This window comes from Nerophis lumbriciformis, linkage group LG01, assembly GCF_033978685.3.
Source record: "Nerophis lumbriciformis linkage group LG01, RoL_Nlum_v2.1, whole genome shotgun sequence".
Taxonomy (NCBI): domain Eukaryota; kingdom Metazoa; phylum Chordata; class Actinopteri; order Syngnathiformes; family Syngnathidae; genus Nerophis; species Nerophis lumbriciformis.
Window position 1 is genome coordinate 52,018,200 of NC_084548.2, and position 27,478 is coordinate 52,045,677.

General features: G+C 42.6%; 1 protein-coding gene across 1 annotated transcript; it reads right to left on the minus strand.

Moving 5' to 3' along the window:
* On the minus strand, positions 1–26,554 carry ikzf4 (IKAROS family zinc finger 4). The gene is made up of 8 exons (XM_061986029.2): positions 26,473–26,554; positions 13,357–13,417; positions 13,197–13,277; positions 12,824–13,111; positions 11,690–11,857; positions 4,715–4,870; positions 4,483–4,614; positions 1–1,108 (listed from the first exon to the last, which is right to left on the minus strand). The coding sequence occupies exons 2-8, from the start codon at positions 13,415–13,417 to the stop codon at positions 321–323; spliced, it is 1,674 nt and encodes a 557-aa protein (XP_061842013.2). The 5' UTR covers positions 26,473–26,554; the 3' UTR covers positions 1–320.
* Between the last annotated feature and the right edge of the window lie 924 nt (positions 26,555–27,478).

Here is a 27,478-nt window from a genome sequence, read left to right on the forward strand (position 1 = left end):
AAAAGATGTCTAGTCAACTTTTTTTCAGCATTTTTTTTTTTTTTTTTTTTTTACTTTTGAGGAAATCCTCCAAGAAGGCACTTTTTTAAGCAAAATCACATTTTGCCAGATGATTTAGTAAGAGATAGCAATCAATCGTAGTATATCATTAATTTTTAAATTCTGCTCTCTCTAGTGAAGTAGATAACGCCAGAATAAAACCTCAAATTAAAATTTTTACACTGGAGATTGAAAATAGGATCTGGTGCAGAAAGAACATGAGCCTGCGACGTTCTGAGTAAAACAGTCACGTCCATTCATCTCGCCCCTACCTGCTCACTTCATGCCACCTGGTGCTCTCCTCTGCTGATGTGCGAGGAGAACTCGTAGCGGTCCCGGCTGCGGTGGCCACAGATGTTGCACTCAAATGGTTGGTGGAAGCCATGACAGCCCATGTGAATGGTGAACATGACGTGATCCAGGAAGAGGATGTGACAGTGGCGGCAGTGGAAAGAGCGTAGGCGCTGGCCGTCCCTGTGCAGAACCTGCACCGTCTCCCTGGAGGGGAATGGAGAGCCAGCACTCCTTTTCATTGGAGTGAGGGGTGCAGGGCACGCCCTGTCCCACTCTGGGTCCATTTCTTTGGCCTGGTTGGGGCTAGAGGTGGGAAGGCTGTGGGGCAGTCCTAGGGTTTGGTAGTGGAGGTGCTGGTTGTTGTTGGAGGTACTTGTGTGTGCTGCAGCCCTTGTGTTGTGCTCTTCAGCTGTGCTCTCTGTGTCTGTAGAGTCTGGACATCCGTTGGGTGAGGTGGTGTGGCTGTGAGCTGAGGGCTGACCATCGCACCCTTCACCTGTATCTTGACCCGATAGTACCAGAGGCTCCATTGTGAGTCCGCTCGAGGCTCCTGGAGGAGGTACATTGCTTTGGATGGAGCTCATAACGGTGCGCAGCTCAGACAAAAAGGCAGGATGGATTTGAGACAGTTTCCTCCTGGAGTCTTGCAGTTGTTTCTTGCCCGATCCAGTGCACTCATTAGCTGGCTGGGGGGTCAAATGCTCCCCGTCCCTCTCTGAACCAGAGGACAAATCATAAGGTGCTTCAGGAAGGTCAAGATGGATGTACTTGTCAGCTGGGAGAAAGACAACAGTGGCCATTCACTCAAACTATGCGATATATATATATATATATATATATATATATATATATATATATATATATATATGTACAATAAACATGTCCAAAAGCGCACACACCATTTCGGATTTGGTTCTGTTTGCGAGTTCTTCCCTACAGGGTTTTTCCTTATCTCCAACATTAAAGTGCTCATGTGGGCTTCTAATTATTTTTCCTTTATATGTTGGAGTGTTGGACCTTTTTCAATGGTAACTTTTGCTTTATGAGCTATGTTGAATCATGCTTGCTACCCATTCTTAAATGCAGAAGAATGCAGTGTTTCTCACAGATTGGCAGTCTATTTGCGGAAAGGGGTGGAGGGGCACAAATAATGTGATCATACAATTTGCATAATTGGCTATGGTGCATGTATGGTCTTAAAAGTACCATTAGAGTGAAAAAACAAATTTACTTTATATGCTTACTTGTGTTTCATTGGATCCATTAAATCATATCCAATTGTACTTACAATCTGCAAAGTATGTAAAAATACTGTCTAAACATCACAAAATGCCACAATTTCAGATGGCCATTTTGAAAAGTCCGCTTCGAATGTCTCTGGCAATTTCCGCAGAGTCAGGGTTGGATGACGTTGCGATGGATATCAGCAGATCAGTCATAGTGAAAATATGCAAAAATTAGAGCGCCATGTGCTGTCTATCTTTCACAATTCCTATGTAAGACATGAACAGATAATGTTTTTTTTTGTTTTTTTATGCTTTGTAAGTCATAAATACATAAATATATAAAAAGTCCACTAACAATGGAGTCAATGGGGGCTCTCTATTCCACCCAAAACAGCGTCTAAATAACCATCCAAAAATCGCCAACAATTTACATATCGTGACCTGAATATCTACAAAATATTAGCAATATTGTTATTAACACTGACAAACTATTTTTAGCGGTGAATTGATAACAGACAGCTAACTAGCCCTCTGCTGCTGTACTGTGAGCTGGCCCCGATGTCCTGCTACTGCTGCATCGCGTCTCAACTCATCAAATTTATTCCAGATTATTAATCATGCCTCTCATCTGGATAATTGGAGAATTACTACGTAAATCTAGAAGTTGTCCATCTGTGACATTCAATTTATACCCGGAGATGGAGACAAGGACACACAACCGAAGACAGTGTCTGCAGGCAGCAACTTTTCTTTTAACCCTTCGTGTGGATTGTGATTAATTCTTCATCTAAACGAGAAGCTATGAACTCCTATCAGTTATCAAAGCAGTGAGAGCAGACATTGTAAGTGATCGTTTTATTATGTTCGTAGTTTGTATTTCTTGTTTAGCACTTACTGCTACATGATGCTTAGTGTTTCACTAAAACTGGATCTGTTAAGCAGAACTTCGAAAACTTGTATACTGTAAGCAGGGGCGCCGCTAGGGATTTTGGGCTCCATGAAAAGAATCTTTACAGGGCCCCCAACACAGTGTCATTATTTTTTCTGTATTATAATTTCATCATCATTAGGGGCCTCTCTGGGCCCCCCTCCATCATGGGCCCCTAGAATCCGTCTCCTTTACCCCCCGTTTTCGGTGACCCTGACTGTAAGTATTGTACTTATTACACACTAGCTTTTTGAATGTAATGTATTTTAGTTGTACTTTTAATGACCAAATTTGGGGGTGTTAATGGCATATCCAATGTAAGTGGAGCCTTACACTTACGCGCTTTCTATCAGGCATACTTGTTTTTTAGTGTGGTAAATTGCAACTTTACGAGGTAGTTCGTTACAAATAGGCCTGTTCGCTTGCCAAGTGCTTAAGCCGATGTTCTGGCGAGACGTGCTCTTAATTGGAATTCATGCCCCCCTGCATCTGCGCATGGATTTTTGTATTTCTGCGCATGCATTTGTAATCAAACATAATTGTAACTTGTATATTCCATCCATCCATCCATTTTCTGTCGCTTGTCCCTTACTGGGTTGCGGGGCCCCCGGAGCCTATCCCAGCTGCACTCGGGCGGAAGGCGAGATACACCCAGGACAAGTCGCCACCTCATCGCAGGGCCAACAGAGATAGATAGACAAACATTCACACTCACATTCACACATTACGGTGCAATTTAGTGTTGCCAATCAAACTATCCCCAGGTGCATGTCTTTAGAGGTGGGAGGAAGCCGGAGTACCTGGAGGGAACCAACACAGTCACAGGGAGAACATACAAACTCCACACAGAAAGACCCTGAGCATCAAACCCAGGATCTCCTTATTGTGAGGCACACACACTAACCCCTGGACCGCCGTGCTGCCTAACTTGTAAATTAAAATTCTGCAAAAGAAGAATCTGCTATTCAGTGCATCCAGAAGATATTCACAGCGATTCAAGTTTTCCACATTTTGTTATGTTACAGCCTCGCAAGATTTTTTTATTTTTATTTTGCAATTTTATTCAATTTTATTAGGGGCAGCACGGTGGAACAGGGGTTAGTGCATGTGCCTCACAATACGAACGTCCTGAGAAGTCCTGAGTTCAAACGGGATCTTTCTGTGTGGAGTTTGCATGTTCTCCCCGTGACTGCGTGGGTTCCCTCCAGGTACTCCGGCTTCCTCCCACTGCCAAAAACATGCACCTGGTTATAGATTGATTGGCAACACTAAATTGGCCCGAGTGTGTGAATGTGAGTGTGAATGTTGTCTGTCTATCTGTGTTGGCCCTGCGATGAGGTGGCGACTTGTCCAGGGTGTACCCCGCCTTCCGCCCGAATGCAGCTGAGCACCCCCCGCGACCCCAAAAAGGGACAAGTGGTAGAAAATGGATGGATGGATGGAATTTTATTAAGAATAAAAAAACTATGTACAAACTAGCATTTGCTTAATCCTGACATCATTGATGCACCTGACAACATGGATGAAAACCAACAGTTCTCATCCAACCTGATGGAGCTTAAGAGGTGCTAGAAAGAGTAATGGACAAAGAGGAATGGGCAAAACTGCCTCGAGATAGCTGTGCCAGGCTTGTGGCATCGTATTCAAAAAGGCTTTAATTGCCGACAAAGATGCAGTACTGAGAAAAGGCTGGGAATACTTATATACATGTGATTTATACGTTTTTTTTATTTTAATACATTTGCAAAATGTTTTTAAAAAAACATTTTCACATTGTCATTTTCGGGTATTGTGTGCAGAATTTTGACGACAAAAATTAATGTATTCCATTTTGGAATAAGGCTGTAACATAACAAAATGTGGAAAAAGTGAAGCGCTGTGAATACTGCACTGTATATCATTACGCACACAGCCCTTCTCATTTAAAGTTTATAATTAATAAAAGCATGACAATGACTGTTTTTTTGACCGCACAGTTGATAAACAAAAACTTACCAAGAAACTTCTGTGGCGTCGACCTCTTTCGTTTGGTGATGCTAGCAGTTAATCTATCAACAAAGTGTGGTTTCTCATTGGACGGCTCCAGTGCAGGTTTGGCTATAGGCTCGATATCTAGCGACTCACCACCTACACACAAACAAGCTAATTGGTAAAATGCTCATTGAATAAATTTGCATTAACAGTCATGCAGGGACTTTTTTTCTTTGGTGTTTGTGTGTTATGTTACCGTGCTGTTCTGTCAGCGTGTTGACTGCAGCCTGCAGGTCATGGCTCTTTTGAAAACTGTGGCAGCGCTCTAGGTGATCATCCAATGTGCTTTGTTGTTTGTAGCTGCGACTACAGTAGCTGCACTTGAAAGGTTTTCCCCCCAACGGTGAAGAAACTGCAATTTAAAAAAAAAAGGAAGAAAATAATCTCTAATCTTCACAATGGATAATGACATACGGTTTGTATTTGATTATGTAACTATAACCCATTCAACAAGAAGAAACTATTACTGAAAACATGAATAATAATTTACTGAAATTGTCACAGGTTTGAATTATTTCACTGACTACTTGATTATTTTTATGTTAGTTGCTTTTATTTGGAAAAACAAAAGTTTATTTTTTGGCTTTACTATTTTTTAAGCCTGGATTTCCGCCATTTCAACGTCTACTATCGTAAACCATCAATTTGCAAAATGCCGTTTTTAAGAACATTTTCTTGGTGTGGTCTCTCGCTGGCTTGGGGTCTGGCTGTCCCCTGCTTTTCTCGTGCCCTGTCCTCTGCCGGGTGCGTCTGTCTGCGGCCTGCTGCTGGCCCTTGTGGGCGGTACGGTGGGTCGGGCTCTGGGGTTCCTGTCGCTGGCCGGCTTGGCTGCGTGGGGGCGGTGGTCCCTGGTTCCCTGGGCACCACGCCTCCTGTTTGTGGGTTGGGCTCTCGGGGGTGATGGGGCCGTGCTCTGGCTCCCACGCACTCTGGGAGTCGAATGTATTGTACATGCAAATTCACATATGCTCACATACGTACATAGGAACCTACGCTCCCACATACATACACAAATACAGTACATATTTACCTACCTAATGTTTGTACATCCACACGCACATTCAATATACAAACATACACATACACATACTGTACATATACATTCACTGTACAAACACATATACACATTCTGTACATATACAAGTACATATGCATACTTACACTCATGCACATAATCACGTTTCATCAAACATATATTAACGTTGTTGCCCTAGGGTAAACTGGGTGTAACACATGGCACACTGACAAAGCTTAACCTATTGTGACTATAACAATCTACAAGGTTAATGTAGGTTGCTTCTCTTTCTCCCCCTCCATTTTTCTGCATTCTTTCGTATCTCAAGTTATCATTACGTATATGTATTGTTGCATTTAAACAAATGTATTGTTGATAATAAAGGTAAATTATTGGTATTGTTCATTATCAATAGCGCTATTTCTATTGGTATTTGTATTGATCCATTTGTAGTGTAATAATGCTCATTGTCATTTCTGTATTATTTTTTATTTTTCGCTAACTGCTTATTTGCTATTACTTTTACCATCATATTTGTACATGTCATATTTGCTGATGTTGCTCTATTGTTGTTGTTGTTGTTGTTGTTTGCTGTTGTTGTTTTTGTCTCTCTGTCTAATCCCCCTCTTGTCCCCACAATTTCCCCCTCTGTCTTCTTTTTTTTTCTCTTTCTATCCCCTCCTGCTCCGGCCCGGCTGCACTAAATGATAATATAAATACATTTAATAAAGTCAAATACAAATAAGGCAACAAGAGAAGTATCCTACACTTCTCTTTTGTAAAGTAAATCTGAACAGCCGACATGGGCATCTACATCAACTATATGATTTGCCTGAGAAGCTGGACAGGACACAAAAAAAAAAAAAAAAAAAAAAAAAAGAACATTTTCTTACAAAAAACTTTTGAGGGTAGACAAACGTCTATCAAGTCCAGTCAGGATTTCCTGTTTTCACAGCATGCTAAAGGTCATATTTTGTCATGTGCCTCACAATACATTTCGCAGAATAATAAATATTTCCTCTGAGCTTCACTGAGGGGGTGGGAATTTCAGATGAAATTACCTCCATCACTTACTGTTATCACATGCAGAATACTGTATGTGATAACAATGAGGAAATGTTATGGAGTTCCAGTATACTCTTTTATACTGTACATCATATAGCTGTAGTTCATGAGCATCTTGAACCTTGTTGAAAATGAGATAATCTTATTCATCTTATTTATGTGAAACACAACTTACTTACCCATTTAATCATGCACTGTAAAAAAAAAAAAGTTGAGAAAACGCAAATTTTCAAGGCAACATGATGCAACAAGATTTTTGCGTTCTCTAAACTTTTGACTACTATTGTTGACTTAACTAAGATTTACAAGTTGAGATAAGAGTTATGTCATATGTCACATATGTCATATGTCACATAACTCTTATCTCAACTTGTAAATCTTAGTTAAGATTTGAGATAAGAGTTATGTCATATGTCACATATGTCATATGTCACATATGTCATATGTCATATGTCACATAACTCTTATCTCAACTTGTAAATCTTAGTTAAGTCAACAATAGTAGTCAAAAGTTGAGAGAACGCAAAAATCTTGTTGCATCATGTTGCCTTGAAAATGTGCGTTTTCTCAACTTTTTTTTTTTTTACAGTGTGAGAACTGTATTGATTTTTTATTCATTTATTATATTTGTGTTACAGATTGAGAATCTGAATTGAAGAAACAAATGTGTAGGAAATTGCTATGGAATGGAAAAGGGATAGAATTAAATGAGCTCTGCTTTTTCCTTTTTTCCCCCTTTTCGGAATTGTTGTAATGAGAAATTGGAAATATGTGATGTACTATGCATATTCAAAATAAATTAAAACCATAACCATAGCAATTTATCATTATAATTTATATATTGTATATACTGGAGGTTCTTTTACCCTTGGTCTTATTCACATTTTACTGTCACAACCAAATGTTATTGAAGTCCAATCAGGAAATGTGGTTAATATAATTGAGAGCAACATGGGAACATGATAACTGCATGCACAGAGACAATGAATACAAATGAAACAAAATATCTAAATGGCACTAAATAAGATAAAAAAGTGATTTCACTTAAATCTGTGTTTGAAAATATTTCACTTAAAAAGCAGGTCAGACATCAGCTTTGTATTAAAGTGGTCATAGTTATATATTTTTTTATATACATTAAAAACACTTCCTTGTGGTCTACATAACATTTTTATGTAAACCAATCAATTTTTCATAGATTTTGTTTTACAGACATCTTCATACCGCTTTCTGACCGTCTCTATAGGATGCGCTGTTTTGTGGGATATCCGTTGAAGTCACGTGTTAGAAAAACATCACAAGTTATGCAAATTCCAAACGGCACGTTGAAGGAAGTATGAAGGAAGGCAAGCTTGTTTTATAAATATCTCCACCATGCCTTCATCGCTTGATTTATGCAGATCCAAAACACACAAAAAAAGGTACCAATAGGTAAGAAAAGTTGGTTTTGCAAAATAGGTCCACTTTAAATAACATGTAGATATTTTTTCTTCATCTATCTGCGACTCACCCATAAAGCGTCCGTGACAGTAATACAAGAGCTTTATGATCAAAAATTACAATCGTATATTTTTAATATGAGGGATGTTCCGATGAGGGTTTTATCAAGCTGATTCCAAAACCCATTATCTATAAGTGAGATCGGCCGATACCAATACTGCTACTGATCACATGTATTAACTGTACATTTTCTATTTATTTATGTTTATAGCTATTGACAGTTTAACAGTATCAACGCAATATTTAAGTAGTTCCTTATTGTTGTTTATTACATATAATTGTTTGAGCTAAAAAAAAGTCAACAGTACACAATAACCCCTGAATTTGTAAAAAGCTAGTTTTGCTACTAGTATGTATTCTCCTGGCTTGCGCTCGGTGTGTAACATGTTTAGCCTCGTCCTCCAGAGACAATGTTACTTAATGATGATACTTAACTAAGAAATTAAGTTTATTTGCTGTGATGGAGGTGATTATTATTAGCTTAGGGGAGCGGTTTCACACTGTGTATGGAGACCCATAATTACAGCCAAATAAAAATAAAGTCAGTGTTAGCCAGAGTAGATCGGTGTTTGTGATTGGCACTCAAAGACATAAATCGGCAAAGGCGATCACATACTTTTTCACAAATCCACTGATCGATCGGCACATCTCTAAATGATATATCTTTTCATTTCATTGGTCTACTCTGACTTTGTCTCTGTTGCTCGATAAATGGGCTACTAGTATCTATTATATTCATGTGGGTGGCGTCTGCAGGAGTATGCAGATCTGCACTGCATCATATTGAGAGCTGTGTGTAATATTTTTACTATACAGGAGCTAAGATAAGGTAATCAAAATTTTAGAGCTTTCATTATGATGCAATATAATTCTACTCTAATGCAAATTACAATAATAAACATGTTAAACTAATATATACTGTATATGATGACTATGTCAATCAAAACAGCATTATATTTGATAATTTCTGATGCCACAAAGATCGTACAAGTTATCATAACGTTGTATGTATACATGTGATAATTATACATGTCCTATAGTTTATTTTAGTTTTTGTGATGTTAATTTTACTGATCTTTCCCTTGAATTGCTTTGTTCACTGCATAATCTTTTTACTGTTTTAGGTAGTGTGGTAGCCATTTGTGTTATTTATATTTCTGTAGCCCTGCATATATTAAGTTAAATTAATTATTTGTTTTTTGATGAATACTTGGGCCTACTGCGCTACTGCACTTTTGTGTTGGTCATTGTGGTGGTGTTTGATGGATACTTGGGCCTACTGCAAGTCACAGGTGGCGAAAATCCTCAGTGCTGAACTCTGTAGAACATGCACCTGGCTCGCTGACAACAAGCTATCCATACACTTGGGTAAAACGGAATCCATCCTATTTGGGTCCCACATCAACCTTAAGAAAGTCAATGACTTCACTATAAAAGTGGGTGACATTGTTATCACCAGGAAAGATGAGGTCACCTACCTAGGTTCCATTCTAGAGGCTAATCTTTCCTGTGATAAAATGGCAACCAAGGTAATCAAAAAGGTCAACCAACGAACAAGATTTCTGTATAGAATCTCCTCTCCAGTCAACAAAAGCACCATGAGGATTCTAGCGGGAACTCTCGTTCAACCCTTTTTCGATTACGCATGCACCTCCTGGTACCCTAGCACCTCCAAAACCCTCAAATCTAAACTCCAAACATCCCAGAACAAGCTAGTCAGATTACTTCTAGACCTCCACCCCAGATCCCACCTCACTCCTACCCACTTCTCCAAAGTGGGCTGGCTCAGGGTGGAGGACAGAGTAAAACAACTTGCACTGAGCCTAGTCTATAAAATCCGCTACACCTCCCTGATACCGAAGTACCGGTACATGTCAAACTACTTCCTTAACGTAAATGACCGCCATAACCACAACACCAGGGGGAGCTCCACTAACCACGTTAAACCCAGATTCCGAACTAACAAAGGTCTTAACTCATTCTCTTTCTATGCCACATCAATGTGGAATGCGCTCCCAACAGGTATAAAAGAAAGTGCATCTATATCCTCCTTCAAAACCGCAATAAAAGTTCACCTCCAGGCAGCTACAACCCTAAACTAACACCCTCCCCGGATTGTTAATAAGCAAATGTAAACAATCAAATGCAGATACATTTTCTTCTCTCTCTCTCTCTCTCTCTCTCTCTCTCTCTCTCTCTCTCTCTCTCTCTCTCTCTCTCTCTCTCTCTGCCCACTACTTGCTGTCCATATCCTACCAAGTCAGACCTACACTGTTCCAATATCCATTTCTCTGTTCTCAATTGTTGATGACTGATGATAACAACCAAACCTACCCCCTCTCCCTACCCCCTCCACACCCCGGATTGTAAATAATGTAAATAATTCAATGTGATTATCTTGTGTGATGACTGTATTATGATGATAGTATATATCTGATAGTATATATCTGTATCATGAATCAATTTAAGTGGACCCCGACTTAAACAAGTTGAAAAACTTATTCGGGTGTTACCATTTAGTGGTCAATTGTACGGAATATGTACTGCACTGTGCAACCTACTAATAAAAGTCTCAATCAATCAACCAATCAATGCACTTTGGTGTTGGTCATTGTGGTGGTGTTTGATGACTACTTGGGCCTACTGTGCTACTGCACTTTGGTGTTGGTCATTATGGTTTTGGTAGCCATTTTTGTGTTATTTATATTTCTCTGGTACTGCATATATTAAGTTAAATGTATTTATTTTTTTAATTAGAAAGTCATTTACATTCTGTGTCATTTACAGCACCTGTGACGAGACCATATAGGGGCGCACAGGTGAAACTGATTGGACAAATGTCGGGGTTGAGAGACTGGCGGTGAAATTTTTTTTTGACCACTTCTCACGCAACACTTGAGCCTTAGTTTTGTTTATAGCTTTGTATGTAGTTAAAGTTGTTTTTGTTAACCTTGGATGGAATGTTGGAAAGAAAACATTTTTTTTTGCAAATAAAGCTATTTTTGGAGAGACTTAGGTTGTAGTCGGACGTGCGTATGAAAGTGCACCACCTGTCCTGGCTCAGCCCACGGCCTTAGGTCTAGAACCTTGAAAGCTTGGAAAGGCCGATACAGGTAGATCATTTTAAGATTGGTCTAGGGACAACATATGAAAAATAGCCTTTTAGGTAATTGTGAAACATTTAAAGCAATGTTGATTAAAATACTGGTGAAACTAAAAAAATAATAAAATTGTGCAACAGTTTTTTTATTCCAGCAATTAGATTTACAAAGTGACACTAACATATGACAAAGACTCATAATAGACATTTGATAATTATGGCTTACAGCTTATGAACATCTCAGAAAATGTGGGGTTTTCTAAAACTGTAGGCCATGAACATCAAAACTGTAACAAATACTGGCTTGGCATATCTCACTTTGCATGTAATGATTTTATATCACATATCAGTTTCACACTGAAAGTTGAATTGCTGACATGAATGAACTTTTGCACAAAACTCAATTGTTTTTAGTTTCACCTGTACACTGTCCATGATAAATAAATCAAGAAGTAAATATTGTAAGATAGCATTGTTCCGCTCCATTCTACCTGCATGTGTTCTTAGATGTCCAGCCAGGGCATCCCTCCGCCGGCAAGCGTAGTTGCAAACGGGGCATTTGAAAGGTTTCTCTCCAGAATGCAGCTTGATGTGGCGTAACAGGTTGCCCTTTTGGGTAAAGGACGCTCCACACTGGTTACACTGAAAAGGTCTCTCACCTAAACAACACATGAAGGAGATGACGAGAATGTGCACAATTTATTTGAGATGTTTATAGATGTCTATGGATGTTCTCATTCATCCAGGTCATTGTAATCTTTGGGCATTCAATCGATCGCAACTGGACTGTTTGGTTTGTCTTAGAAGACGTTTCGCCTCTCATCCGAGTAGGCTTCATCGATTCATGCTCATAGGCTTAGATTGGTCAGATCTATTCTTAGACTTACATTGGTTAGATCTAGTCTAGCGGCTGGTGCCAAAACCCAAAATATTTATACTCCAAAACCATGAGGGCGTGCCTGGGCAAGGATGGTTTCGCCCTATTGTAGTGAGAAATACAACTGTTTTGTTGCAAACGAGCAATCCTAACAGTCAAAGCCAACAACAGTCGTTGAAGTGTATTTTCACCTTGTTAGCGTTGAGGTATTGTGTGGCCGAACGATCGCTGTGGATCGACCAGTCCAAAAATAGTCGGAATTCTCCACATAAGCATTCCATTCAGTTGTAAACAAATGGCACAAATGGCATTCTGTTCACCTTCTGTGACCAGAATGTTTCTAACTCCTATTATTTGTAGGAGGCTAAATCGCAGAGTATTTTGGGAATGGTTGAAAGGACAGTGTTGTAAGTGGGAGATAGGTGGTGTCGCAGCCCACCTCCTCTGTTCAGGGATGGTTTTTCAACCTTGACATAGATAGCTTCCCTCACGCCTCTCTCGTACCATCCGTCCTCCCTGTCCAGAATATGTACATTTTTGTTCTCAAATGAGTGCTGTTTTTCCCTGAGGTGCAGGTAGACAGCTGAGATTTGGCCTGAAGAGTTTTCCCGTCGAGGCTGTGCCATGCCTCGGCTTAGTGGTTGTTTTGTTTCCCCAATTTATGAATCAGTGCATTTATCATTACATTGGATAGCATACACCAGATTGTTTTTGTGGGTTTTTATAATGTTTGCAGGTGTGTTCTCACCCGTGTGACTTCGCTTGTGCACCATCAGCACATTGGGTCCAATGCAGATGATCCCACACACATCACATTGGAGCTTGCCACTGGCAAGCCGAATGGGTCCAGGGGAAGCATGATTGGAAGTGGCCATCTCACTGTAAAGATTACCTTGTCCGACCCCAGTGTGCTCTGCACTCCCTTCTGCATTTAGCTCTGTTCTGTCATCCCCACAGCTACTATCTCTGACAGCCCCTCTGTTCTCAGGCTGTGGTGATCCATCTTCGCTGCACAGCTCCACCTTGATAGAGTGTTCTGTACAGGGGGTGGGAATCACAACCTTTTGAATATACATTCATAGGTATAATAAATATAATGCCAAAGCAGTCAACAGACTGACCAGTAAAGGAGCAAGGTGTTGAGGAATGCTGACCGTTTGGACCGTAAAAGTCCTGCTCCGTGGTTGACTCTCTACCATTGCCTGAAAGAGACAATGTATAATAAAATCTGATGACACAAGTGAACAAATACGCTGTCTTACATATTGTATATTTATTTACCTGATGCATAAGAGCATCCATTGCAGTCCCCAGCATTCATTCTTTCACCAGATGCCTGCATCTGCACAACATTAAAGACAGACATTAGATATCACTTTTGTGGAACTTTAGGTGGCACTATCCAACGCCATACATACATTACAATAAAACTATGTGAACACTAACCATATGAAAATACTTGCAGCTATCAAGGCTACAGGAAATAGGACCCTTTAGTTATCAGTTGAAGGTGTTGAGGTTCGGAGTGCACGCTCAGTATTTATTCATCTGCATTGTGGACTGCCAATGAATATTAGCTGCTCCACTGCAGGAGGAGTTAAAACTACAGGCAGGAACATTGCATAGTCATAGGCCTGCAGTAAATCCCTTTAGCACCACATTGCACACAGTTGTATTGGGCACTGTAAATGATCTCAAACTTCTATAATCATTTAGTAGTTTGTATGACAATTGGGTTTGGGTGCTAGCAAGGTTACTTAAACCACTGCTGGTTTTCTCCTTGAAGAATGCAACAAACCCCATAATTTCTCGTTTTGCAACACTGCCTATACCACATCCCTTTGTGGTTTGTATTGTATATTGATGTGTATGAACTACAGAGCTGTCAAATGATGTTTAAAAAAAAAATTAGATGAGTCACACGTTTGAATTTGGTTTAACTGTGATGTATTTTTTTTAAATATTATTTTATAATACAATTTATCTTGCAAAAATCAATCAATCAATCATATAATGTATCTTTCAAAAATGATATATACATTTATTATTTGTTTTTTTTTTTATATATCTTTATTCATTTTTTTTGTTTGTTTTGTTTTGTGTGTTTTTTTTTGGGTGGGGGCATTTGATATGTGATTGTATTTTTGGAAGTTGTATAGGCCTTCAAACTCAAATGAATGTTAAAAAAAAAGAAAATGTACACTGTAAAATACATATATTAAAGACAAAAATCACAAACAATAAAACAAAAACAAGAAAAACCTGCTAACAATTGCTAATCTGGTCTTTAAAAAATGTTCCTGGTGGTCAGTTATTGTTAATTTAATATCTGTGGAGGGACGCTGAGCTTGATCCACCTGCAGCGGAGAAAGTTGAGTGGGCTGCTCGTCCCATCGGCGTGTCGAAGATGCTGGAGAATGCCTCCGCCTTCTTCGACGATAGGCGGGTTGGCACTTGGCAAAAACGAGTCTATTGGAATCAGGTGACCATCTGGACCCCACATCAAGGTCTCTAGAACCTCTGGTGAGAAGAGTCGTGCCTCTGCCACCATGCCCTCAAACATTCTCCTCTCAAATTCCTCCATTTCTTCGTCAAACACTTCCGTTAAATCACTTTGTGGTCGGGAGATTCTGTGACGCTTGGGTCGCATGATAGCGAAGATTGTGATTTAAGATGCAGAAGGTAGACAGCGTGTAGGCATGAGATATATAATAAACAAAGATAAAAACACTAAGGCACATGTGCAGCGAGGTGCGAGCCAAACAATCACTATTGCATTAGGGAATGCACAAAACCTCTGACTTTTAAGAAACAAACGTACTTAGAAGCCTCAGAAGAGGGTACAGCGTTCAACAGCATCCATACAGAATATAATCTTAAATAGCGACGACTAAATTGGGAGACAAAATAAAGACAACATAAAGCTGCTGTAGGAGACTCAAAAAGGAAGTGGAACAACAAAATAAGTGTGCAGGACAGGAACTTAACATTAAACATGAAAAAACACTAACAATCTCAAAATAAGGCAAGGCCTGGTGTAACGAGCCGTGACAATATGATTGTTCAACAACATATATAAATGTTGTTATATATGTTTGTTCCTAAGAAAGGAATAGTCTCGTCAGTGGTTTGGAACTGGTGTGGGTTTGTGAATGCTTGCTGCATGCTGTTTGTCTAAAGCCCATTGCAACAAAAGGCAGCAACACGTTAAGCCTAATTCCAACATCTAAAACAGAGGCATCCAGCCGAGTGAGAGAAATGTCACTCTTCCCGAAAGTAACAACACCCTTACAACCACCAAACTCCAGCTAAAAAGCAGCTTACTGGTGCAATTATTTAACCAAGGCCCCATGTATGAGAAGAAATGGTGGCGATAGAGAGTGATCACTGAAGCGGTCACTTTGCACATCGCTATGTATCCCTGTAAGTTGTGGCTTTTTTTTTAAAAGCTAGAGCTAATGAAACATGTCATTCAGTACTGAGAGGAAAATGGTGCAGCTTTCAATGTGAATGTAAACACAACTCTCCTTTCAAATTACAGTGTGTAGTTTTTAGGTGCATTGCCTACAACAAAAGAACAGCTGGTGATTCAATTACAGGAGGAAAATAGGTGTTATTTCGTTGTTTTGAATTATCTTTGTCATCTATAGCCTATATTTTTCTTTAAAAAGTGTAAAAAAATGTTTGTAAAAAAAATCTGACACCTTATTTTTAGGCCATCTTGCCCAGGCTAACTTGAACGACATCAAAAAACATCCCGACCACCTGTTTCTGTGAGTATGAGATTTCCAAGCTTCTGGTAAGAGCCACCCCACCATTAGTTCTCGTCAAAACACCACTTAGCCAAGATTAACCCCAATTGAACGGGAACATTTCCAACAGGATTGCCCTAACCATCTAAGGGCCTCTCGCTGGAAGTCAGCTGGGACAAGCTTCTGCTTACCTGTGACCCTAAAGAGAATTGCCGCTATAAAAAAATGGATGGATGGATGGGTTTAACTTCAACTCCCATGCCCGTCTGTCTTTGTCCGCACAACTACTGTTTAACAGTCAATCCCTAACCATGTCAGCCCTGGAAGACTCTGGAGCAGAGCCTAATTTAAATTATGTCTACCTGGTAATCAAACTTATGTCGCTCAAGCCTTTAGCGGGCCGCTTCACGGCAAACGCATTGATGGCCACCCGTTGGTCACAGTCACCCACCATGGCTCCAGCAAACTTGTCCTATATCACCCTGATTATTTTGAACTGAATCAAGTTTTGAGTAAATGTAAGGCATTTTCCCTTCCACCTCATAGGCCTTATGATTGTTGTATCAGTCTCCTTCTGGAGGCCACTCTTCATCTTGGGAGAGTATACAATCCAAGCGCAAAGCTATGTATTAAGGACTCCCTAGCTGCAGGGATAATTCCACCCCAGCTCTTCCCCAATGGCAGCGGGATTTTCTATGTGACCAAGAAAATGGCACCCTTAAACCCTGCATAGACCACATAGCGCTAAAAAATATCGCTTGTCAAAATGAATACCCTTTGCCTGTCACGAACGCGCATGGCTGCAGTAGTTGTGACCCCAAGATGCAGGGGACAAGGGGACGACGTACAGATAAGAGAGGTATTTAATTTTTGTAAACACAGGCTGAGCCTTGGTGCACACAGCATGCAGCTAACAGTCAGAAACATATATTAGTCACTAAATAATCCTCAAACCTTGACTGGAGGGCGAGGCACGCATAAATAGTAGCCTGATTGGCAACCATGACCGGGTGTGGCCAGGCTGCCAATCATTGACAGGTGAGGGGGGGAAAGCGCTCAAGGAGATAGACAGGAAGTAGAAATAAACAAATGTAGAAAATAAAGGAAACATAAGTTAGACCTGATGTGACAGATCGTCACAATGCCCCTGCTAACATCTGCTTTTGACACTCAAAAGGAGCTTAAGTCTTCACAAAACGTAATCTGTGCAATGCATGCCACCTAGTGCATAAAGGAGACCAATATGAGTGGAAACCAGTATTCAACACACCCTTGGGGCATTACAAATATCTTATAGTGCTGTTTGGCCTGTCTAATGCCCCGGCCATTTTCCCAGTTTGTGTAAACGACGTGCGGAGAGACTTCTTGGGGATTGTCTTTTTTTACCTTGATGATATTCTGACTTATTATACAGATTTCCCATGTTGGAAAACCAATCTGTTTGTCAAAGTGGAAAATTGTCTCCAAAAGTGTCTATGCAGAAGTAGTGTCATTCTAGGACTATATTTTGGGAAAAGGTTGCATCGAGGCAGACCGAGAGAAAATAAAGGCGGCGGCATAGTAGCAAACACAAAAGATCAGTAAGAAACGCCAGCATTCTCTCTGGTTGGCTAACTTTTATTGCAGATATAGTATATTGGAAATGTCAGCCTTGTGAAAAGCACCTCTCTTTGTATTAACACCATTCCAGGAACTTAAGCAGCTGCTTACCACTGCAACGATCCAAATCCAGCAGTACATAGTAATAATGGATTTTGTTTTGCTTCGTTCCTGTGAGAATCCGGCATGCGACTGAAGCATTAAGGAGTGGGACTATCCAGGCCTAGCTGCAGTGTGCTCAATCAGCCACCAGGTAGCATCTGTGAGCAGATAATACTCTATCCTCGCTTGCTCTTTTGGACTTATCAGGTTTTATCAAGTCGGCAGTGCATTCTTCACACATTTTTCACTCATGTTTTAAGTGACGGAAGAGGTAAAAACTAACCCAGACCCACTGTATATAGAGCTTTTCTCGACACTCACTCCACATTCACACATTTATGTTAGAGATAGTAGAGGAGGACACCTCCGACACTGGGGTAGGAGCAGTGTTGCCTCAAAGCAATGAAGATCAAGAGCTGTACTCATGTGCTTTTTATTCTAGGTGCATCTCCCAAGCAGAGAGAAATTACTACGCGGGGGATTAAAAAACGGCTGGTGGTCAAAATGTCCCTGGAGGAGTGGTGACACCCGTTGGAGGGGACTGACCAACCACTCCTGGTATACACAGACAAACATCTCTCATACATCCCATCTGGTAGAAAGTTAAACACTTGTCAAGCTAGATGGACCCTGTTTTTCTGCTTTTTATAGTTTAAACTCACCCACAGCTCTAGCTCTGGATATACAGTATTAAACCTGAGGTTCTCTCTAATCAGTTCAGCATCCCCTACCACCTTCATGGATAATTGGCGCCATGGAGTCGGACATCGAGTCGGAGTAGGCCAAGTGCCCCTAAGTAAAGCAGTCCATACCCAAGTGCTGAAATGGGCCCAATAGTTCTGCATGGCCTACTAGCCAGAAATGAACAAGATTAGCTATTTTATCAAGAGGCATTTTTTGTGGCCCACCTTGGACAAGGACTTCAGGAGCTTCATGTTAGCGTGCAAAGTGTACCAGGAACAAGTCCATCCACCTCCGATCTCAGTACCCATTCCCTCTACAACCCTAGTTCCACATTGCAGTAAATTTTGTGGCTGGACATCTGTCCGCCAGTGGCAAAATTATTTTCATGACCGCTGTTGATCGTTTTTCTGGAAGCAAACATTTAATCTCCCTAGAAATTATACCCTAAGCCTTAGTGACGTGACTCCTCATAGACCACCTCTTAAGACTACCTACAAACATATGTATAAGATTGAGGACCTCAGTTCATGGTCCATGTGTGGAAGTAGTTTTTGCTGGGAGCTTATTTCGACCTCACATCCAGGTAGAACCCATAGTCAAATTGGCAATGTAAGAGAGCTAACCAGGACTCACCGCCAGACCTTAGATGTGGTACTGAAGCTAACCCTACCACTCAGATAGTACATCTAGTTTGGATTGAGTACTAAGACAATTCAATGACCAGAACTGTGTTGGGCAAGTGTAACGGAGGTTGTCCCATGTGTATGTTGGTAAAACCTCACTCTCTAACACCTTAAGAGTTGACAGCTCTGGCTTTTAGCTTGTGCCTACCATTCTGGTATCTTATTCAGGAAAACCCAGGTTTGAAAAAGAGGAAGCAGGGCCAGGCGGGTTACAGTGGTGCCGTGAACTGAATGATAGTAAGATTTGTAGGGGTGAGTGTAACGGAGGCCAGCCAGTGACTCTGTGCCATGTGTATGTTGGTAGAGTCTCACTCCATAACACCTGGACAAACAGAAGAAGGGGCTGGACCAGGGGGCTTACACATGTCCCCCTTTGAGGCCGCACTAGGCTACCAGCCACTCTTCTTAACTGCCAATGGACCATCAGTATGGTTATGCTAAGAAACCTCTACAGCCATGCAAAGAGCTTCTGACAAAAATAATTGATGGCACATCCTGACCCCACAATATGGGGTCGTTACTGGTCATTGCATTTGGCTCTCATCCAAACATATCACTCACTTTATGTGAGTTGAGTATACTTATCTTTCTCTTATGTTGCCAGTCTGCCACTATTGGCAAGGGCACTGAAAACCACCTGCAAAACTATTCCTTACCTCTTGCTGACTGACTCCCAAGTAAACCCTTTCAAAATTAAATTAATCCACAAAGTATCACTGTCATCTAGAAACAATTTGAATCCAGATTGGTAACTATTCTCAATCAAATACGGAAAATCACATATAACTTGTTTGAGACTCACATGTGACTGTTTTTGATTAAAAGCTTGGTGGAGGTCAAGGGAAGGGTTGCCCAAACGTTTTTCTTTCAAAGGCAAAAGTGAAAATGTGACAACGGCCGTTAGCCAATGACAGCAATTTTAAGCGTGAAACAGTAGCCAAAATTTCCTATAACTAGTACCACTAACAATGATGGATGGCAATTACTTAGACAACTAGTTAGCCTTACGAACATGATTGAGTGAGCGTTAAGGGTGCGCCAAACTTTTGAACTTCTGATACGATACTGATATTGATTTGATCTGATATCAGCAGGAATCATACATACTTTTATTATTTTGTAGCGTGGAATGTTGAAAAAAGGTTTGATCAAGTGAGATAAGTAAGATAACAATAGTAGGTATAAAAAAACACTAACCTTTTGATTATTAACAGTCTGGAATGGACTTAGGGGCTTGTTTTTAAGTTAAAGGTAGTGGTTTTTGATGACAAAAATTAATTAAGTTAAGCAATGACACAGTAAGTTGTTTGTTAATGGATACTCTTCAATATGCTTCTGCCTTGGATACTCCGTATCTGTAAGTAATATTTGATACTTGTTCATATTAACAAATGTGCTGTTTTACACTGCAATATTGTTGAATGATTATTACGTATGTCCAGCTTGAGTGCTATTGTGTGCTTAGCTGTTGTGTAGCTGCTAGCTCTTATTAGCCCATATAGCCTACCATGTTTACTTTTTGTAAGTGAATTCAAAAGACCAAGCTTGTGTGGTTATTGGAAGAGATTTCGATGTTAACTGACTGTCCAGCTTTGCACTAGTAAACACGCTGCAAGCCTAGAACTAATATTTATATATAAACCGATGGATTGATATCAAGGTTCCCCTAAATGTAATTCAATGAGGTGTGCTGCCACTGAATTGTTATCACCGCTACACCTTGAAAATAAGGTTGTTGATGTTTTTTACTTGATAACAAATTAAAGTAATAAAATGTATTGTAGCCCCCAGAAGAAATCACAAAGTCTGACGCTATTTTAAACTTTTATTACCAATCTTATGATAACAAACGGCACAATTACAACACGTTTTCTCTCCCTTCCCTGGACACACAACCACACGTCCTAATTGTCCGCCAATCACCTTTCAGGCATGGACGATATGTTTGTAAACATGGGAAAAACTGACATTAAATCCAAACGTCATGACATTGCTGGTTTACGAGCAGAGGAGCATGTTAGGTAGCACACAATCACGGAGTACTTACAAGCAGACACAGTGTGTAGACAGAAAAGGGAGAACGGACGCATTTTGGCTTAAAAACTAAAGATAAAGGTGAAGTTATAACACTCAAACGCCCTCAGGAAGAGGTGCTTTAAGACATGGCTAGCTAGCTAGCGGCTAACGTCCATCCACCGTCTGCAGTGTTTTAGCTACTTCTAAATCACTAATCCTCGCCTCCATGGCGACAAATAAAGTACATTTCTTACAATTATCATCCCTGCAGGACGAGGAATAGCTAAACATGCTTCACTACACACCACTCACCGGCGTCAAAATGTAAACGAACGCCATTGGTGGATCTACACCTGTAATGATATCAAGTACAGGCCCGTATCTAGTCGATATTACTATAAAGTTAAGTTAATGATTGTCACACACACACTAGGTGTGGTGAAATTTGTCCTCTGCATTTGACCCATCCCCTTCTTCACCCCCTGGGAGGTGAGGGGAGCAGTGGGCAGCAGCGGTGCCGCGCCCGGGAATCATTTTTGGTGATTTAACCCCCAATTCCAACCCTTGATGCTGACTGCCAAGCAGGGAGGTAATGGGTCCCATTTTTATAGTCTTTGGTATGACTCGGCCGGGGTTTGAACTCACAACCTACCGATCTCAGGGCGGACACTCTAACCACTAGGCCACTGAGTAGGTGGCCTAGTGGATGATTACGTCTATATTTTTTGGCCTCACAACATATTCTTTACGGTAGTTTTTTTTAAATGTATATTATGTTTACAAACTCAGGAAATATGGACACGAGGACTTTGAATATGACCAATGTATGATCCTGTAACTACTTGGTATCGGATTGATACCCAAATTTGTGCTGTCATCCAAAACTAATGTAAAGTATCGAACAACAGAAGAAGTGATTATTACATTTTAAGATAGACTCCTCTCTGAGCTGCCACCTTAACGTGGTAGAGGAGTTTGCGTGTCCCAATGATCCTAGGAGCTATGTTGTCCGGGGGCTTTATTCCCCTTGGTAGGGTCTCCCAAGACAAACTGGTCCTAGGTGAGGGATCAGACAAAGAGCGGCTCGAAGACCTCCATGAATAATAAAAAACAAGGACCCAGATTTCCCTCTGGAGCCAGGCCCGGAGGTGGGGCACGATGGCGAGCGCCTGGTGGCCGGGCCTGTCCCCATGGGGCCCGGCCGGGCACAGCCCGAAGAGGCAACGTGGGTCCCCCCTCCAATGGGCTCACCACCCATAGCAGGGGTCATAGAGGTCGAGTGCGATGTGAGCTGGGCGGAAGCCGAAGGCAGGGCACTTGGCGGTCCGATCCTCGGCTACAGAAGCTAGCTCTTGGGACGTGGAACGTCACCTCGCTGGGGGGGAAGGAGCCTGCGCTAGTGCGCGAAGTGGAGAAGTTCCGGCTAGATATAGTCGGACTCACTTTGACGCACAGCAAGGGCTCTGGAACCAGTTCTCTCGAGAGGGGCTGGACTCTCTTCCACTCTGGCGTTGCCGGCAGTGAGAGGCGACGGGCTGGGGTGGCAATTCTTGTTTCACCCCGGCTCAGAGCCTGTACGTTGGAGTTCAACCCGGTGGACGAGAGGGTAGTTTCCCTCCGCCTTCGGGTGGGGGAACGGGTCCTGACTGTGGTTTGCGCTTACGCGCCAAACCGCAGCTCAGAGTACCCACCCTTTTTGGATTCACTCGAGGGAGTACTTGAGAGTGCTCCCCCGGGTGATTCCCTCGTGCTACTGGGGGACTTCAATGCTCATGTTGGCAACGACAGTGAAACCTGGAGAGGCGTGATTGGGAAGAATGGCTGCCCAGATCTGAACCCGAGCGGTGTTTTGTTATTGGACTTTTGTGCCCGCCACAGATTGTCCATAACAAACACCATGTTCAAGCATAAGGGTGTCCATATGTGCACTTGGCACCAGGACACCCTAGGCCGCAGTTCCATGATCGACTTGATCGGATTTGCGGCCTCATGTTTTGGACACTCGGGTGAAGAGAGGGGCGGAGCTTTCTACCGATCACCACCTGGTGGTGAGTTGGCTGCGATGGTGGGGGAGGGTGCCGGACAGACCTGGCAGGCCCAAACGCATTGTGAGGGTTTGCTGGGAACGTCTGGCAGAGTCTCCTGTCAGAGAGAGTTTCAATTCCCACCTCCGGAAGAACTTTGAACATGTCACGAGGGAGGTGCTGGACATTGAGTCCGAATGGACCATGTTCCGCGCCTCTATTGTCGAGGCGGCTGATTGGAGCTGTGGCCGCAAGGTAGTTGGTGCTTGTCGTGGCGGTAATCCTAGAACCCGTTGGTGGGCACCGGCGGTGAGGGATGCCGTCAAGCTGAAGAAGGAGTCCTATCGGGTTCTTTTGGCTCATAGGACTCCTGAGGCAGCGGACAGGTACCGACAGGCCAAGCGGTGTGCGGCTTCAGCGGTCGCAGAGGCAAAAACTCGGACATGGGAGGAGTTCGGGGAAGCCATGGAAAACGACTTCCGGACAGCTTCGAAGCAATTCTGGACCACCATCCACCGTCTCAGGAAGGGGAAGCAGTGCACTATCAACACCGTATATGGCGGGGATGGTGTTCTGCTGACCTTGACTGCGGATGTTGTGGATCGGTGGAGGGAATACTTCGAAGACCTCCTCAATCCCACCAACACGTCTTCTTATGTGGAAGCAGTGCCTGGGGAGTCTGTGGTGGGCTCTCCTATTTCTGGGGCTGAGGTTGCTGAGGTAGTTAAAAAGCTCCTCGGTGGCAAGGCCCCAGGGGTAGATGAGATCCGTCCGGAGTTCCTTAAGGCTCTGGATGCTGTGGGGCTGTCTTGGTTGACAAGACTCTGCAGCATCGCGTGGACATCGGGGGCGGTACCTCTGGATTGGCAGACCGGGGTGGTGGTTCCTCTCTTTAAGAAGGGGAACCGGAGGGTGTGCTCTAACTATCGTGGGATCACACTCCTCAGCCTTCCCGGTAAGGTCTATTCAGGTGTACTGGAGAGGAGGCTACGCCGGATAGTCGAACCTCGGATTCAGGAGGAACAGTGTGGTTTTCGGCCTGGTCGTGGAACTGTGGACCAGCTCTATACTCTCGGCAGGGTCCTTGAGGGTGCATGGGAGTTTGCCCAACCAGTCTACATGTGTTTTGTGGACTTGGAGAAGGCATTCGACCGTGTCCCTCGGGAAGGCCTGTGGGGAGTGCTCAGAGAGTATGGGGTATCGGACTGTCTGATTGTGGCAGTCCGCTCCCTGTATGCTCAGTGCCAGAGCTTGGTCCGCATTGCCGGCAGTAAGTCGGACACGTTTCCAGTGAGGGTTGGACTCCGCCAAGGCTGCCCTTTGTCACCGATTCTGTTCATAACTTTTATGGACAGAATTTCTAGGCGCAGTCAAGGCTTTGAGGGGATCTGGTTTGGTGGCTGCAGGATTAGGTCTCTGCTTTTTGCAGATGATGTGGTCCTGATGGCTTCATCTGGCCAGGATCTTCAGCTCTCACTGGATCGGTTCGCAGCCGAGTGTGAAGCGACTGGGATGAGAATCAGCACCTCCAAGTCCGAGTCCATGGTTCTCGCCCGGAAAAGGGTGGAGTGCCATCTCCGGGTTGGGGAGGAGATCTTGCCCCAAGTGGAGGAGTTCAAGTACCTCGGAGTCTTGTTCACGAGTGAGGGAAGAGTGGATCGTGAGATCGACAGGCGGATCGGTGCGGCGTCTTCAGTAATGCGGACGCTGTATTGATCCGTTGTGGTGAAGAAGGAGCTGAGCCGGAAGGCAAAGCTCTCAACTTACCGGTCGATCTACGTTCCCATCCTCACCTATGGTCATGAGCTTTGGGTTATGACCGAAAGGACAAGATCACGGGTACAAGCGGCCGAAATGAGTTTCCCCCGCCGGGTGGCGAGGCTCTCCCTTAGAGATAGGGTGAGAAGCTCTGCCATCCGGGGGGAGCTCAAAGTAAAGCCGCTGCTCCTCCACATCGAGAGGAGCCAGATGAGGTGGTTCGGGCATCTGGTCAGGATGCCACCCGAACGCCTCCCTAGGGAGGTGTTTAGGGCACGTCCGACCGGGAGGCCGCGGGGAAGACCCAGGACACGTTGGGAAGACTATGTCTCCCGGCTGGCCTGGGAACGCCTCGGAGTCCCACAGGAAGAGCTGGACGAAGTGGCTGGGGAGAGGGAAGTCTGGGCTTCCCTGAATAGGCTGCTGCCCCCGCGACCCGACCTCGGATAAGCGGAAGAAGATGGATGGATGGATGGACGTTAAAAGAGAAAGTAAGCAGATTTTAACAGTAAATGAACAAGTAGATTAATAATTCATTTTCTACCACTTGTCCTTTATAATGTTGACAAAATAATAGAATGATAAATGATACAATATGTTACTGCGTACGTCGGCAGACTAATTAAAAGCCTTTGTTTGTTGACTTATACTACTAAAAGACAAGTTGTCTTGTATGTTCACTATTTTATTTAAGAACTTAACTGCAATAAGAAACATATGTTTAATGTAGCTTAAGATTTTTTGTTAAAATAAAGCCAATAATGCAATATTTTTGTGGTCCCCTTTATTTAGAAAAGTACCGAAAAGTATCAAAATAATTTTAGTACCGGTACCAAAATGATGGTATCGTTACAAAACTATGTGTTATCAATATCAAATCGGGGCAACTCCTTCGATTGATTGATTGATTGATTGATTGAAACTTTTATTAGTAGATTGCACAGTACAGTACATATTCCGTACAATTGACCACTAAATGGTAAGTTTTTCAACTTGTTTAAGTCGGGGTCCACGTAAATCAATTCATAGTAAGTGAATTGTGAGCTAGTGAGCTTAAAAGGTCAGTATGAATTTGTATTACATTTGGGAAGACACCCTTTGGCGGACCAAATCAAGCTACTTGACGAGTCATATTTTGGCCCCCAGGCCCCACTTTGGGCACCCCTGGGTGCTAGGCTCCCTGGGGGTGTAGGGTCTTGTTGAATATTGTGTTACATCAAGGTATTCTATTTGTGGCGGAGATGTAAGACCTTATTAAAGCGTCACATAGGACTGGTGATGAGAGGAAGGTAAAAAGGGAGCATGAATGTGCTGCCTTTGGCCGCTTGGAGAGCAACAGGCTCGGATGCAGACGCGCCAGTCACACCAGGGCACGGCTGGCTGGGGGAGAAAAACACACTCTCACAATCCTTTATCTCCGAAGGAGGGCGACTCGTAGTCATATTTGTGAATTATACACTCCCTTTAGACACATTTTCCCACTTGTTTGAGCCACTCGGTATACCCAAACAGCGCGAAAACGGCGGCGAGATATGTCACATCGTTGCATGCAGCTGTCATCCACCATCGAGCACATTAAAACAGTATAGTCGTTGCCATGCAATGTTCAATGTTTCTTGCGCGCCGTTGCTATGGCAGCCGACCGACACGACAAATGGCATTCACCCGCGATCAACTCCGCCGGAAAAAAAAAACCTCACACGGTGTACTTGCAAATAATAGTCTATAAAGGTTATATGATAGCAAGCGTTGAGCTAAGTCCGCAAACAGCCTTCTTACCTGGTCACCGCTCCTTGTTTCCCTCTTTTTTAAGTGCCTGGATAGCTGTTTGTTTTCCCAAGCGACGGCAGCATCTCTCGGATTTTCTTCTGCTTTTTTTTTTTTTTTTTTTTTTTTTTTACCTGGGAACCCCAAACAACTTCCGGGCCCGTGCTGGGATGGATGCAGACCGAATAATTGTACGACACAGCTCTTGATTAGCAGATTGTCGAATGCATCGATTCAAGTCATATGCCAATGCATATCGATCATTAAGGGCAATGACACGCTTGGTGAGTCTGCTTATTTTATTGCTTAGGTTGGGTTACATCGTTTTTATTACATGATACATTTAACATCCATTTGAACGTTTTGAAAATGAAAAATACAAAACTTTGCTAATGTAACATTCTATAGCAAACAAGCACGCATAGATCATGGTGTACTGTGCATTGGGATACATTAGTTCAAGGGGGATACGACCAAAACGCCACTAGAGGTCAGCAAATAGCTGTTTTTCCTCCCAAACAGAGCCCCACTATAAAAGCAGCAATGTTGTCTGACAAGTACAAAGATCCATCCATCCATCCATTTCCTACCGCTTATTCCCTTTGGGGGTCGCGGGGGACGCTGGAGACTATCTCAGCTACAATCGGGCGGAAGGCGGGGTACACCCTGGACAAGTCGGCATCTCATCACAGGGCCAACACAGATAGACAGACAACATTCACACACACATTCACACACTAGGGCCAATTTAGTGTTGCCAATCAACCTATCCCCAGGTGCATGTTTTTGGAAGTGGGAGGAAGCCGGAGTACCCGGAGGGAACCCACGCAGTCACGGGGAGAACATGCAAACTCCACACAGAAAAATCCCGAGCCCGGGATTGAACCCAAGACTACTCAGGACCTTCGTATTGTGAGGCAGATGCACTAACCCCTCTGCCACTGTGCTGCCCAAGTACAAAGATGTCAGGTGACAATATTTATTATGTACATACATATATTTTTTCTATATTCACAAA

What these genes read in the sequence shown, in the direction of transcription:
- ikzf4 (XM_061986029.2), bottom strand. Translation starts at nt 13,417, where the DNA reads ATGCAGGCATCTGGTGAAAGAATGAATGCTGGGGACTGCAATGGATGC. An exon ending in AACACCTTGCTCCTTTACTG is followed by an intron (nt 13,112 to 13,196) that starts GTCAGTCTGTTG and finishes CCCCCTGTACAG; the next exon opens with AACACTCTATCAAGGTGGAG. An exon ending in GACGCCACAGAAGTTTCTTG is followed by an intron (nt 1,109 to 4,482) that starts GTAAGTTTTTGT and finishes TCTTTCTCCCAG; the next exon opens with CTGACAAGTACATCCATCTT.